Here is a 15,664-nt window from a genome sequence, read left to right as displayed (position 1 = left end):
GCTACTCACAGGGTTCTGTGCAGCAACACAAACATACTCAAATTCCAGCTTACAATTCTTAACAAGCAACATAGAAATAAAGTCAGTTAAGCCATCACAGTGACAGTCATCATGTACAAATAGCTGAATTTGCTTGGGGTTCTGGATATAAAACTCTATTTGCTTGCAATTAACTGTGAGGGAGTCTGACCTAAGAACCTGAACTCTCAACAGCACAAAGGCATTGTGCCAGCAGGACATTAGGAACGCATGTGACTGCTTTCATGTAGCTTGAAGTCTGAACAGATACAGCCTTTGCAGACCATCCCTGGCATCATCCAGGATCAACACAGAAATCCTGTGCCACATGCAGCACAGATGGCTCTGAACATGGTCTGCTGGACCACAGCTAGAATTCCTTGCATTGAGCACTCAGTCTAGTAGGTGCAATACCACGAGTAGTGCAGCAGCAACACTTCAGATGGGAGGGGCAAGCTTCAAGCATGAGGAGCAGAAAACATGCCTATGCTCTGCTGCATGTTAGTAATGGTTGCTAGAATGAATATCATGGACTGGATAAAGCCTGTGCAGTGCTGTGAATTGACAAGGCTAAACAATCCCTGAGAATTCAGAGTGCTGGGATGTGCATTACTTGCACAGCTCTGTGCTATATTGCCACTGTTGTTTGCACTGCAGTCCCATGAAACCCTGATGATTAAGGGCCGAGTATTAAGTTTTCCATCAGACAGCACCAAACTCTTAAAATTCCTATGTTCAAAACCTTCCATTTATAGTTTCTTCCATTCAACTAAACCATCCGTCAGCGTAATTCCACGCATGAAGGTGTGTTTAAAAGCTACAATCTAGCAGACCTTTACAGGCAGCAATATAAAATGATAAAGCTTGCACAAAAGAACTTTCAGATTTTGTAGAAATAAAAAAATAGTTTAAAAACCCCAAAATGTATTTAATAGAACTAATTAATTCATCTTCAAGGGAAACTATTTTAGTGATACCTTCCATTCTTCTGGTACTTAGTGAATATGGTCATGAGTGTGCTCTTGGATTATTTACAGAGCTCAAGCTATTGCAAACACTTGATCTTCATTCACTTGTCATTCCCTAGCATTGCTCAAAGGAAAAACAAGCACGGCATTTTATACTTTAATACATATATATTGTATATGTCTCATCACAGAATCACAGAATCCCAAGGGTTGGAAGGGACCTCGAAAGATCATCTGGTCCAACCCCCCTGCAAGAGCAGGGTAACCTAGAGTACATCACACAGGAACTTGTCCAGGCGGGCCTTGCTCTGTCACTCTTACAGTAAAGAAGTTCTTCCTGATGTTAACGCGGAACCTCCTATGCTCCAGTTTACACCCATTGTCCCTTGTCCTATCACTGGATATCACTGAAAAAAGCCTAGCTCCATCATCCTGACTCCCACCCTTTACATATTTGTAAACACTGATGAGGTCACCCCTCAGTCTCCTCTTCTCCAAGCTAAAGAGACCCAGCTCCCTCAGCCTCTCCTCATAAGGGAGCTGTTCCACTCCATCATCTTTGTGGCTCTGCGCTGGACTCTTTCAAGCAATTCCCTGTCCTTCTTGAACTGAGGGGCCCAGAACTGGACGCAATATTCCAGATGCAGCCTCACCAAGGCAGAGTAGAGGGGGAGGAGAACCTCTCTTGCCCTACTAACCACACCCTTTCTAATGCACCCTAGGATGCCATTTGCCTTCTTGGCCACAAGGGCACATTGCTGGCTCATGGTCATCCTCCTATCCACCAGGACTCCCAGGTCCCTTTCCCCTTCACTACTTTCCAGCAGGTCAACCCTCAGCCTGTACTGGTACACTGCACTCTGTGAACAGCAGAAGAAATCAGAATGCAATGATATGGAAAAATTCCTGCTGGTTCTTGCCTTGCCAGCTCTCCTAAGAATACTTTTGTGAAAGAAGCAGAAAAAAAACCACCCAGCACAACTTACCAATTTAGCTATAATGAGTGCATCATTCATTAAGTCCAAGAGGGGGGTCTCTGTATGAATATTGTAAAAGGAATAGGCAGCTTTGAGGCTTTTATGAACAGGATGGTGCATCACTGTTGACGGTAATGTGTAGAAACTCAGGAAGTCTGTTAAAATACCATTTGAGCCCTACAAAAGAAAAAAAAGTCAATTAATAAGAAGTAACCACTCAGTTATCGGTTAGGCTGACATGACTGTTCTAAGCAGAGTAATAAATACAGCACAGTTCTGTGGTCCGTAAGTATTATGGTGTAACAGGTAATCTTGGCTAAGGTTTGAATAAACTGAATTCTTGCCAAGGATGTATCTACACATCAGAGTGAGACTGAAGCCTGAAATATGCACTTCAGAAAAGGAAATAATTTGGATTTTTCTAGTCTATTATACCAGTAACATTTTGACAAGCAATTGCCAAAGCATTGCAGCTTGTTTTCCAAGCTCAAAAGAGCACACTTCCAAAAAAATACAGAAATCTGTTTGCAACTGAAATAATTTTTAAAAGAATGTTTTTTAAAATTGATATTGTTCACAGTGAGGAGTGATTTTCTCAACTTTCTAATACCAGGGGAAAAATGTACAGTGCTGGTATACAAAGCATAGTTAAATCAGTTCTAGTGATTATTAATCAACTATTAATCCATTTGCTACAATTATTAATTCATTTGCTAGACAACTGCTAAAGCACACTGACATTCTATTAAGAACAGCAGCGATCAAAAAAGGTACTTATATAGAAATCTAAAGTATCCTACACAAACTCTCTTCATCTGTCATGCACAGAACACAGTTTAACTACCTGCTGGAGTGTAGATTAGTAAGAAATGGGAAATAATTATTATATGGGTTACAACTGACACGCTGAGCACAAAAAACCTACCCAGATTTTCACTCCTGCTATTCCGATTGGGTCTCCTGATATCTCCAAGAAGATAAGGCAAAGGAGACACACAAATGCTTGCTCTTGCTTGTTTGCTTTGTTTTGAATAACTGGTGCCCACTATTTTGAACTCAGTGAAGGACCTCACATGGATCCTTAAATTGACAGTACTTCTACAGTAAAAAGTAAGAGAGTTGAACCCACCACATGTAAAAAAGCTATTGTTTCAGAGCAGGTACAGATTCTGTAGTAGAGATAAACTAAAAACAAATAACAGAAAAGTTACTAAGTCCCTCACTAAATTCAGTAAGGACAATAAAAATATTAATTCAGGAATTATATAGTCTATTTTAAGGTTTTAGCTCTGCATACTGCAAGTATGACTTAAAAAACTGATGCCGACTTTCTCCAGGTCACACATGTCTTTAAGCACTAACCAATCTACATTTTGTATAGTGAGAAACTAGTTTAAGACACAGCATAAAACAAACAAGTGAAGATTGCACGGTTCAGTTAAAATTGCACTGTCAGTGGTACACTCATGGTGATCTAACAGATCACCAGATTTTTCTGTAGTCTTCAACTCACCAACAAAGCCAAAAACCAACCCAGGGAGTGGGGAGTGAAGAAGAGGAAGTGGAGAATGAAGGAAGGACAACAAATTAAATAGTACCATGGAAGACTCCAGTGAGCACTAGATCACTGCAAAGAAAGTGGAAAGCTAAGCTTGGGACAATGACAACTGACAAAGCAGGACCTCTCATCTCCAGCAGCAGTAAGTTTCTAAATTCAGCTGAGACTCCTGTACAAATTCAGGCTGCAATGTGGGAACACTGAGCTTTACAACCTGTAGCTTCTGTGAGGAGCTGGTAGGCTGAGGAGTGTTAGTGCTGATTATTGTCAAATAACCTTGTCTCTAACCAATACACTAAGAACAATGTCTACAAACTGATTTAGTATGGACTCAAAGGGAAGAGTGCCTCTTTCTCCACTAGCTTTGCTGCAGCTTCCAACTATGCCAATCCAAATGTTGAACTATTCCTGCACTGCTTATTTTACAAGAAGTGTTGTGACCAACAGGCTGGATGGAGGGTGGGAGTAGTAGGCTGGGGAGGGAAGAGTAAGTGTTAGGAACAGATGATGCTATCCATCTTTTTAGTGGACAAAGACTGTAATTTTCAAGATAATTTAACTGCTAGTTGACAACACTCACAACAGCACCAAGGGATGTTAACTTTTACTTCCCTATTTTATATTTATATGTATATATGTACAGACACATACACAGACACACACACTTTTTTACTATGAAAAAACACTAATTTTACTGAAGCAGACCATCAAAAAACCTAATTACCCCAGCAGGTGCCCCTAAAATTGGGTTTAAAAATAAAGAATTTTGAACTAGGGTATGGCAAAACCAGACACCTGAATGATAATGAACTCAAACCAAATCCTTATCTCAGTCATTGTATCATTTTTTCTTTTTTCTAGAAAACAAGATTTGAAGACTGCTGCTTATTATCATTTCATATCTCTATGGAAAAAAATGGATAAATAGAGGTGGAAAGGTTGTTTTTAAATACGTGAAGTTCTTTTCTACACTATTTCCAAGATAGTGATATTTTGAATTTTTAAAATTCTTAAAAATATCCTGTTACAAGAGCTACAGTTTATCACAACTGGTCTCACATTAATGGGATGCAATGCAATGAACAAACCTGGAATCATGGTATCAAATTCTACCTATAGCACACATTTTTCATACTGTCCACATTTCAAAAACTTGCTGCTGACATGAGCTGTTGTAAGCACCATTCACATACACATTCATCAAGTAGTTAGGGTATGTTTTACCTCTACTACGTAAGTGTCAATAATATGATCCCGAGGCAGGAACCAGTGGGCTACCTCTTCTTCATCCATCACAGGAGCAAGATTAAATTGTTTCAAGTATGTATTGATTAATTCTTGTACTGCTTTAGTATCCTTTTGTTCCATTGGTCTCAAACCTGAAGTCTTTGTGGCCTTATTGTAACAAAAGAAAAATAGATGTTAAGATGTTGAAAGGAAAACTGCACACACAGCAAAGGCTGAAAGTAGGTTGCAGACTCAATCCATTTGCTATAATGCATTCCTTATTAGCCTACTTTACCCCAGCCACCTAATTCATTATGCTATTTTGCAAATGGCTTTCAATCAGAATTCCCTCTCTTCTAATTATTGAGACAGTTTGGGGCACTTCAATCTTTATATTTCATTACTGAAACAGCTTCTTTTCTCCAGAGAAATAGACGCCATTGCCAACAGCCTAGACTTCACTCATTTTGTATTGTTTAAGTTTTTTTAGGGCAGTCTTTATTTCTTATCTTCTTCTGAACTACCTAGGGCCCAGACACAGAAACAAAATATAAAGCAACTTGTGTATCAGAAATTAATCTGAAGACAAGAACACTTGTGATTCAATCAAAGTCAGCTGATAAAGTATAATTAGAAATCACTTTTTTTTTTAAAGTCCACCTATTACTAACGCTTGCAAACTCCCTCACTAACTCAACTTTCTATACAGGCACAACTGCTGCTGTGTTAACAAGAAAACTCCTCATAACTTCCAAGTGCCCCAAATTAAAAACCTACAGTATTTTAACAAATAAAGTTATTTCTATGGTTTTAAACATCAGCAAAGGAAATACTGCTTTCCAGTACTACACAATTAACATTTAAACAAGCAAAGGTGATTAAAGCTTTCTCTGCAGCTTTTATTAGCTTTCCTGAATATTTCCTTTTAGAGATGCTAAAGCTTATTCTCTTCAAAGCTCATTTATCCTGCTTCATCTGTTGATCTACATACACATACTACATTAATCACAGCAAAGTCAATTGCAAGAGCAGCCAGGTAGAGACTTGATTACTGGAATCCTGAAATTAATGTATCTGATTACAGTCTGCTCAAAAGGCATTATTCAGGGGGAGGTATTTATTCAAATACTCTGGGAGTCAGCAGCAAGATGAAAAAAATCAAGGCATATTTTTCCACAGCTCTAGCCTGTGTATTATATTTTAGTCTTCCTGCTTTCCTCAGCAGCCTGGGACTATGGTTTGTCTCCACAACAGCACTTCATCTAAATTTTTAAATGCCCTGTATCCATAAGGGTATTCACCTGACTCATCAACACAACATTCCCTATGCTGAATTTCATTCATAACTTAAAAAAGGTTAATTTTGGTGTCCTCCAAGCCTTTGTCCTTCTTCTACAGCTATACAGTGGAATAGGATAGGAGGAAAAGCAGTTGGGCTGGAACATCCTTATCCCCCAGAAATGCTCAGAATGGCCACCAGTAAACAATTATCCGCAGCCCCACAAGTGAGGGAAAGTATATAGAACTGGGCTAAAATTTGTTTCTCTGATCCACATATCAAGCTGCACCAGGCACATATTCATGCCAGTATCCTGGCTCAGGATCACAGTCAGGAAAAAAGACATACAAAGATGCTCCTGTCTTTAATCTAAACACAGATAAAATCTACCTCTTTCAGAAAACTCCTTGCTCAAGAGATTAAACACTTAGGAAAAAAAATCACTTTATTTATTCTATCTATAGGTACATGCACAAATGCAACCTTGAGTGAGGGTGGGAATAATTAAAAATATTTAACCTTTTTAATTCAGAGTGTTCAAGTGATTAGGAATGATTAATTCCTCTTAAAGGGAGACTAGCTTCCAGCAGTAATGATATTCCAAGGACACTATGAAAAGAGGTTAAAATGCAAGAAACAGTGTTTGGTGCTGAGGGACAGGACAGTGCGAACTGAATGAACAAATTTATGTGATGGTACTGTTTATGACAACAGCCTGAAGCTGATGATTAAGATCCTCAAGAGCACTTAAACCCTTTCTCAAGGAAAAAAAAACAACCAAAACCCCCCAAAGCCCCCAAAGCACAGGACCTAAAGAGAAAACATTAACATGAAGATTAAATCTTTATTTTCCATGGGAGAAGCTCCCAAATCCAATCTAAAAATAGACAGCTGGGACATATGGACTCCTACATCACTTGGTTTTAAAAGTTGCTTTTCAAAGCACCTGTTTTCCATTTGCACATCTCTGTACAGTATGTTTGCCTTAGCTGCATGTTCTGAACGAGATATGATGTATTCTTTGTTTTCCATAATTTATTTTTTTGTGAAATCTGTGTTTTTATGATTACGACAGGAAGCCTTGGGCGACATGGTTTAGTGTGAGGTGTCCCTGCCCATGGCAGGGGGGTTGGAACTAGATGATCTTAAGGTCCTTTCCAACCCTAAATATTCTATGATTCTATGATCAGGGTACAATTGCTGTTGTTCCTAATGATTCTCTGTAGGTACCCTTTTTGTACTGTAAGAAAGATCCTTATTCTTTATTATTTACCTGTACCACTTCCATGAGAAACAGTACTAGAGTTGCCATCAAAACCCGTATTTGAAATGGTCTACTGCACTTTTTCAGACTATTAAAAAAGTCTTCTCGATTTGATGGAAGCTATATTTAGCTCTCCATGATTAAAACCTAATTAATTTGGTTATTAATTCCTAAGCTCTGAAAACTGCTTCCCTGCAACAGGGGAGAACCTGCATGTGCAGACACAGGTATAAGCAGGCAGCACAGAAAACCAGTCTCTCTGACAGCAGCAGGAGTCCAGATCAAGCCATGGCATGTGCTTTATAGCAAGAAGTGCTTAGTGTACTACTAACATATACAAGTAGTAAGAGAACCTGCTGCATCAAGCTAAATATAAACAGATGCAATCTTCCAAGTCAGAGAAATCACTACAAAGTACTACAAGTGAAGAAAAATGTATTTTTTTTAACCAAAAGGGAGGGTTTGTTTAAATAAAGGCTTACTGATATGGTACAGGTAAAGGGTATTCTGCAATCCCTCCAAATAGAAAAGTAGCTTTTACAAGCAAAGAAATTGTTTTCAAATCATAAAGCTCAGGCTATCTTCTGTAAGGTATCAATTACGGCAATCAGATTTTTTAATAGTACATCTCAGACTACTTACAGTGACTTGCCCTGTCTTGGAAATGCATTCTAAGGCTTTTTGCCAGCCTAACTACTAGCTGCAAACATAAGGAAAAATATCTGTAACCAACCTAGCTATGCCAGAACACTTGGGGTTTTTTTGCTAGACCATCCAAATAAACAGTACACAACATACTGAAGTGGCTTTTGCTGAGCTTGCTTACTGCAGAACAACAACATTCTCCGACAGTAAAAGCTGTGAATTAGACTCAAATCAACAACCCCACTGTACTCGATCAGCTTTCTGACAGACTTTTCTGAGATTCTTAAGACATGAACTGATGGTTCGCTGTTCCAGTAATCTCTTATTAGATTAATCATACAGAGAATAGTTTTACACATCTTTAACTAAATCCCACACGTATAAGTCAAGGTTTCTGGTTTTTAATGTTTTTGTTTATGGCTTTTAGATCAAAAGTTCTATTTTCTCCATATACAGATCTACATTTCTAACAACAACAGTCTCTTCTGTTTGGTCTTTTTTATCAAACAGAGATTTTTACTTTTTAAGCCAATGTCCTGCACACACTGCCTTTCCACAGAAAAGCCTGTGCTGTCAGAGACAGATGGAAGGTTATTTTGGGCCTCACAGTAACTGTGGGGTTCTCTGTAAATCATACTGCTTACATCAGGAAGTCTGTAGAGCTTCATTGTTCTTTGTAGAGTCATGTTTCTACTCAAATGTGAAAATTTCACCTCCACCAGTTTTCTGGGATTCAGTGATCGATGCCAATACCTGGAAATAAAATTAATAATGAGATTAAACAGCATCCATTTCCCTACTTTCTCGCATTGCACCTCATCTACAAATTTGTTTCTAAGCAAACCTGTACTATGCCTGTAGGAAGCTTTAGCAAAAAACATAAAAAGTTACATCCAAGCAGTAGCTTTCAGCAAGGCCTGCTACCACCATATCTTTAAGCAAATGATTTTTATTACAGAATGAGTAATCGTGTTTTAGTACACTGCCCTCAATATCTCACCATAACATGAATTTTGTTGTACAGACAGGACCCTCTACTCATGTCTAAGTAGTCTGCTGAAGGAGATCTCCCCTTCCTAGCAGATCAGCGTCCAACAGAACATCCCCAGTTACTCTAACACAGCATAGCTTTTTTTGTCTATCCTTCATTACAAAAGCTGACAGGATCTTCGGTGTTGAGAAGTAGAAATGCAATTTTAAATTAAGAAGTACCCTGTGCTCCAGGACAGACAGCTGAACTAATACCGCTGGAACTAAACTTTTCCAAATAGAAATAAAATCCATCCCAAGCAAACAAAAATTATCCTTGATTACATACAAGTCTTCTCATGTGATAGTCTTCCACCTTTATCAAATGCTGATCAAGTCCTCCTTTCTCCAGGAAAAATGAAAGTATTTCAAAAAGTAAATCATACAATTCCCAGAAATGCTCTGCCATCTTTGGCAAGCAAGCATGTCAACAAGGAAGTGCCCCAGCAGGGAAACAAACCGCTTGAAAAACACAGGTATACAATGTTGTCATTGCTAGCATGGCTCCCACCAGAAGGTCAACAGAAACATCTCTTAGTCTATTTAAGGTATGATAAACAAACCCAAAGTTAGATCGTAGTCTAAGGAACTGTTTTATCCAAAACACTGGAATGAAGGAAGGAAAGAAGGAATGGGTTAAAAAATAAATAAAAGGAGACAAGGAAGGAAGGAGACATGGAAATTCCACTCTGACAAACGCTGAGGCCTTCAGGTTAGTCAGAGCTGCAACAGGTAATTTCTTCAAATTTTATGCTTGCAATGATTCTAGCCAATTACATAACATGCTCTTTAAAATGACTCCTACAGGAACTGATATTATGAACATCACCTAGGTTACCTGCAAGTGGCTACAGGTTTGGGGAGTACCACTCCAGCAGTGTAAACAGCCTGAAAAATTCCTTCCAGGTTTACTCTTCTGGTTATTTCCCGAATCAGGACAGGTGCTACCCGTTTAGATCTCAGTTTCTTATGGACACACAGAAAATTGATTTCTACCATTTTCTTCACACTAAAAGGACATTAAATAGTGGAAAAGTTAAAGAGAGTTGCACATTGCATATTTTCATTTGCATAATTGTGGCTTTCCATGTTGTGACAGAAGAATTCGAGGTAAAAATAAATCAGCCTGTGAAAAAGTACATCTGCAACAAATGCTAATCCATGATACTGCAACTGCAATGGCAAATTGTGCAACATGCAAACTGTGTCTAAGGTGTTTGCAACACTCCTTTTTCAGGGCTCTATTGAGACTTGTCTCACTTTAAGATGCAGTGTGGCATCCAAGCACATGCTATGTGGTATCATAGTACTTGCCAGTGTATGAAGACCTGGCCAATGAAGTCCATCTGATGGGCTATCCTTTAAATACTTTCCTGAAGGGTTGGGAAATTCTGTGTCATTAGCTGTATCATCTATTAATAAGAAAATTCCTTAACTATGTATTACTGGTCTTCACTGTAAGCAGTCCATGAGCTCATGAGCTTGGAGGGGTGGGGTGAGGGAAGAAGAGCAGGAAAAAAAGTCACTGTTGCACACACAGGATTCATCTGACTTTATGGTCAGTAAGCATCCTTCTCTCTTTTTAAAATTCTCTGTGGCAATGGATACCAGTTTAAGATTTGTTTCATGGTGTTATTCTTTTACAAAACCAAAAGTAATTATGCATTTTACCTGTCATAAATACGAATATTTGCAGGGATGGCACTTATGAATCCTACCAGTTTTTTGTTTGAAGACACTCTAACCCCACAGTGCCACTGGGGTAACCAGCCCGGAGGACGTAGCGCCCTAGAATTGATGACAGAAATAATTACAAATTACTGCCTAAGAAGATGTAATAAAAACACCCTTCTTCGCACTTCAGCCAGACCAGAATGTGGAACTTGCTACTCACCACAGAAGAAATTCAGGTGAATAATCAAACCTAAACATATTATCATCATCTTCTACATAATTCTCATTTAACAGTGTGTATAACTCCTTCAGCTGAAAACACACACAAAAAAAATCCAAAGATTTATCCACACACATCAATCAGGATAAACTTGAATGACTTTAGATACATACGAAAATTGTTTTACTTACAACTTCAGCATTGCTAAGATCCAATGTGTCCCACATAAAACCTTGTGGCAAAGAATATGGCTCTAGGCGGACATTGTCCTTATCTGGTTCAATTGCACCATGTGAAGTTATAACTTCATCTTTTGAGAGAGGAGAAGCAGGGGGGAGAAAAAAAGAGTGGTTACACTGCTTGCTTTCCTGGTAGTTTTCAAAACTGCATTTAACTCACATCATGTATTTTCTCACCATTATTTCATAGGAACATGGAGCTTTTAAGAAATGCTGAAAAAAATTTAGTATTGTTAGCCTGTATTACTTCTTTTTCACAGACGGCATGAGATGGACTAATGACTATCTCATCAGAGTATCTATAGACACGCACAGAACTACTCTACCTCAACTGATACCCAGTATTTCGTAACACAAGACAGCAATTCATCAGCATATGCACACCATTTAGCCAGCCACGAGATCCATGGTCTCATCATGAGAAACACATTGTACTCACAGCTAACAAGCTGTGGCTCGGATCCTATTTACCACTGACTTGAACAGATCTGAGCTCAACAGGATTACTCAGGAGCAGTGACATGGCAAAGCCAGGGCATTTAAGGGATACTGGTGAAACGTGAAACTTGCTTCTAAAATCTTACATGAAAATGTGTTTTCTTCTTCCTGATTTTACAGCTCCAGTCTCTCAATATATAGCTACAAACAGAAACTACTCCTCTTTGCTGGAGCTGCACCTACCAAATCATAGAATCATTTAGGTTGGAAAACACCTTTAAGATCATCAAGTCAACCCGTTAACCCAGCACTGCCAAGTCCACCACTAAACCAGGTCTCTAGGCACCCAGCTCTACACATCTTTTAAATACCTTCAGGGATGGTGACTCAACCACTTCCCCAGGCAGTCAGTTCCAACTGACAACCCCTTCCATAAGAAATTTCCCCTAATATCGAATCCAAACCTCCCCTGGTGCAATCTGTGACCATTTCCTCTTGTCCCATCACTTGTTACTTGGGAGAAGAGACTGACATCTCCTTTCAAGTAGCTGTAGAAAGCGATATGGTCCCCCCGGTGCCTTCTCATCTGCAGACTAAACAACCCCAGTTCCCTCAGCGTTCCTTGCAAGACTTGTGCTCCAGACCCTTCACCAGTTTCGTTGCCCTTCTCTGGACCCGCTCCAGCACCTCAATGTCTTTATTGTAGTGAGGGGCCCAGAACTGAGCACAGTGAGGCACAGCCTCACCAATGCTGAGCACAGGTGGATGATTACTTCCCTAGCCCTGCTGGCTATGCTGTTTCTGATACAGGCCAGGATGCTCTTGGCCACTTAGGCACACTGCTGGCTCATACTCAGTTAATTGTCAACCAACACTCCCAGGACCTTTTCTGCCAAGCAGATTTCCAGCCACTCTTCCCAAAGCCTGTAGTATGGCATGGGGATGTTGTGACCCAAGTGTAGGACCCAGCATTGAGCCTTGCTGGAGGTTCAACATGAAGTTATACAATTCGCTTTGGCCCATCAACCTAGTCTGTCCAGATCCCCCTGCAGAACCTTACTTTACTAAAGTCTAGGTAGACAACATCCACAGCCCTTCCCTTATCCACTAAGTGTGTCACCTTGTCATAGAAGGAGATCAAGTTAGTCAAGCAGAACCTGCTTTTCATAAACCTATGCTGACTGGGCCTGATCACCTGATAGTCCTGTATGTGTTCTGGGATGGCACTCAAGCTGATCTGCTCCATAACCTCTACGGGCACCGAGGTCAGACTGACAGGCCTGTAGCTCTCCAGATCTTCCATCCAGCCTGTCTTGTAGATGGATGTCACATTTCCTAACATCCAGTCAACTGAGACCTCCCCAGTTAGACAGAACTGCTGATAAATGATGAAAAGTGGCCTGGTAAGTACTTTCATCAGCTCCCTCAGTATCCTTGGGTGGATCCCATCTGGCCTCATAGACTTGTGAGTGGTGTAGCAGGTCACTAACAAGCCCCCTCTGGGTTATGGGGGCTTCATTCTGCCTCCCAGTCTTCCAGCTCAGAGTGCTGGGTACTCAGCAAACAAGTGGTCTTCCTATTAAAAACTGAGATAAAGAAGGCAATAAGTACTTTTTGTCATCCTTCATCACTACGTATACCCCCCGTATCCAGTAAAAGATGGTGATTCTCCTTAGCCTTCCTTTTGTTGATAATGTATTTATAGAAACATTTGTTATCGGCTATTACAGCAGCAAGCAGATTAAGTCCTTCTAATTCTCTCCCTGGAAAACATCACAACATCCTTGTGATCCTCCTGAGTTGGCTGCCCCTTCTTCCAGAGCCCACAAACACTCCTTTTTTTTTTTTTCCCCTGAGTTCTAGCCAAAGCTCTCTGTTCAGCCAGGCCAGTCTTCATGCTCACAAGCCTGTCTTTTCAGCACATGGGGGTGGCCTGCTCCTGTGTGTTTAAGATTTCCTTCTTGGAGAATGTCCAGCCTTCCTAGACTCCACTCACATTCAGGATTGCCTCTCAAGGGACTCTCTAAACCGGTCTCCTAAACGGGCCAAAGTCTGTCCTCCAGAAGTCCAAGGCAGCAGTACTGCCAACCCCCTCCTTACTTCTCCACCAATCAAAACCTCTCATGACTGCCGTGCCAAAGACAGCCTCCAACCATCCCATCACCCACAAGTCCTTCTATGTTCACAAACAACAGGTCCAGCAAAGCACCTTCCCTAGCTGGGTCACTCACCAGCTGTGTCAGAAAGCTGTCTTCCACACATTCCAGGAACCTCCTAGACTGATTCCTCTCCACTGTACTGTATTTCCACCAGACATCTGTTACGTTGAAGCCCCCCATAAAAGTAAGGGCTAACAACTGTGAGACTTCTCCCAGTGGCTTATTGAATATTTTGTCTGCCTCTTCATCCTGGTTGGGTGGTCCGTAACAGACTTAGACCATGAAATCTGCCTTTTTGGCCTTGCTCCTGAGTCTCACCCATAAACTGTCAACCCTACTGTCATCATCATCAAGCTCTAGACACTCAAATGTTCTCAAAGTACTCAAAAGTGTGAACTTTTCTCAAATGATACACAGCCCTGACTAGTAGTTACAGCCTGCCACACAGTTTGGAAGGTCAACATTATCAGTATCTTCACACAAACTTCAGAAAATAATAGCCTAAATGTTACTGCTACTACATGTCTTCACTAAAGGACTTATTGCTAACAACCTTAACTAGAAGGCAGAAGGATTCTGAAGTTAATTTCATACACAGATCCCTGTAGCTATTTCATGAATCAACAAGTTGGGGTTTTTTCCACCTAAACATATCCAGCATATCGAATAGCGAAGACTTCCCAATATGTTCATTCAACAGATAAACGAAAAGCTTAAAAAAATAACTTGATCAAGAAGAAATTCATAAACACTGTTGGACAAAACCTCTGCTAGCCAAATTCAACAAAGCATACTTCTACTGCACAACACTAACAAATTGGTGTATTAGTCCTATTAGGCTGACAAGTGTCAGACTCTCATCTCTAAAGAAGTACTGTAAGATGTATTGACTAACTTGAACTGAACTCCTGGAACTGCTGCGAAGACATCTAAACCAGTTCTGAAACATGTTTGTTATGGCCAAAGTATTTTTTGACTTATACATAAACTTATTTTGCCTAAGCTCTTCCTCCACCTAGGCAAGATTACTGTGACAATTACTACCATTAGTTTACAGATGGTATCTGGATAAAGCTTGTATGGAAAAGAGTCAGCTCAAGCCACTGGAAAATATTGCATCCAGGGCTCTGCTCTAGACTTCTCTATGCAAGAAGTAGAAATGAGATCTCCATGGATTAAGCTATAAAAACAGATTAATGTGAAATGCTGCCCTGTGGAGAGAGAGAGTGCTCCTGTGCTTTAGACTATCTTCTTTCTGCTTATGCTATACCAATCTCCAATGCCATGGAGAGGACAGGATGACAGCTATTTTGCTGACACTCCTTTATTTGTGGGCTCCTGAAGTTTCGCAGGCACTGAAGAGCTACAGCTGCTTAACTTGAAGATAATGTGAAGGAAATAAGATCAGAAAACAATTTAAAAAAAGCAAGAGGGTTAGCAACTATCTTCTACAAAGATTAAGATTTACCAACTGTGTTATCAGGGATAACAGTATAAAAAGTAATCTGCCAAATTCCTTACAAAATCAAAGGCAAGGAGAGGTCACCTCATCATTTTACTTGGTACCAAGAACCCACATCTTCAAGGTAGAATACATTGTGGAGGAAGCCCATGAACACACAGCAGTAGAAGTGTTCATAAATGACAGAAGCGCCACTATTCACTTAAAGCTGCATGAAAACAATGTAACCCCCAGCAGGAGAGGCATTATCTCTGTGATAGCAAATCTATCTACTGGGAAAAAAAAAAAGGAAAACAAATAAATGAAATCAAAGCTTAGTCTTTGTTACTACTTAAAAGTTATTATTTTCCCCTGAAGTGCAAGACTTCTGTGTTCTGTTGTTCAAGAGCTCAGACCCAAAATAAATATAGGAATGCTATTTTTATAGCATTTCCCATTCTTATAGAGAACATCAGAATGAGATTTATTAACACCATATTTTGGTGTGTATCACTGAGTGGAGGGGGG

The 15,664-nt window shown here is 39.9% G+C and overlaps 1 protein-coding gene across 2 annotated transcripts in view; it reads right to left on the bottom strand.

Moving 5' to 3' along the window:
* The window catches only part of NMT2 (N-myristoyltransferase 2), a 34,017-nt gene that overhangs the window by 4,389 nt on the left and 13,964 nt on the right, over nucleotides 1-15,664 (bottom strand). For both annotated transcript variants that reach the window (XM_034063032.1, XM_031052468.2), the window contains exons 4-10: nucleotides 11,051-11,169; nucleotides 10,860-10,951; nucleotides 10,637-10,753; nucleotides 9,804-9,974; nucleotides 8,581-8,689; nucleotides 4,746-4,916; nucleotides 1,973-2,140 (exon numbers count right to left, since the gene is read on the bottom strand). In XM_034063032.1, the coding sequence (XP_033918923.1) occupies nucleotides 1,973-2,140; nucleotides 4,746-4,916; nucleotides 8,581-8,689; nucleotides 9,804-9,974; nucleotides 10,637-10,753; nucleotides 10,860-10,951; nucleotides 11,051-11,169 (947 nt within the window). The remainder of the gene's footprint in view (nucleotides 1-1,972; nucleotides 2,141-4,745; nucleotides 4,917-8,580; nucleotides 8,690-9,803; nucleotides 9,975-10,636; nucleotides 10,754-10,859; nucleotides 10,952-11,050; nucleotides 11,170-15,664) is intronic.

Source organism: Melopsittacus undulatus, chromosome 1 (assembly GCF_012275295.1).
Source record: "Melopsittacus undulatus isolate bMelUnd1 chromosome 1, bMelUnd1.mat.Z, whole genome shotgun sequence".
NCBI lineage: Eukaryota > Metazoa > Chordata > Aves > Psittaciformes > Psittaculidae > Melopsittacus > Melopsittacus undulatus.
This window is presented reverse-complemented; position numbering and strand designations above follow the sequence as displayed.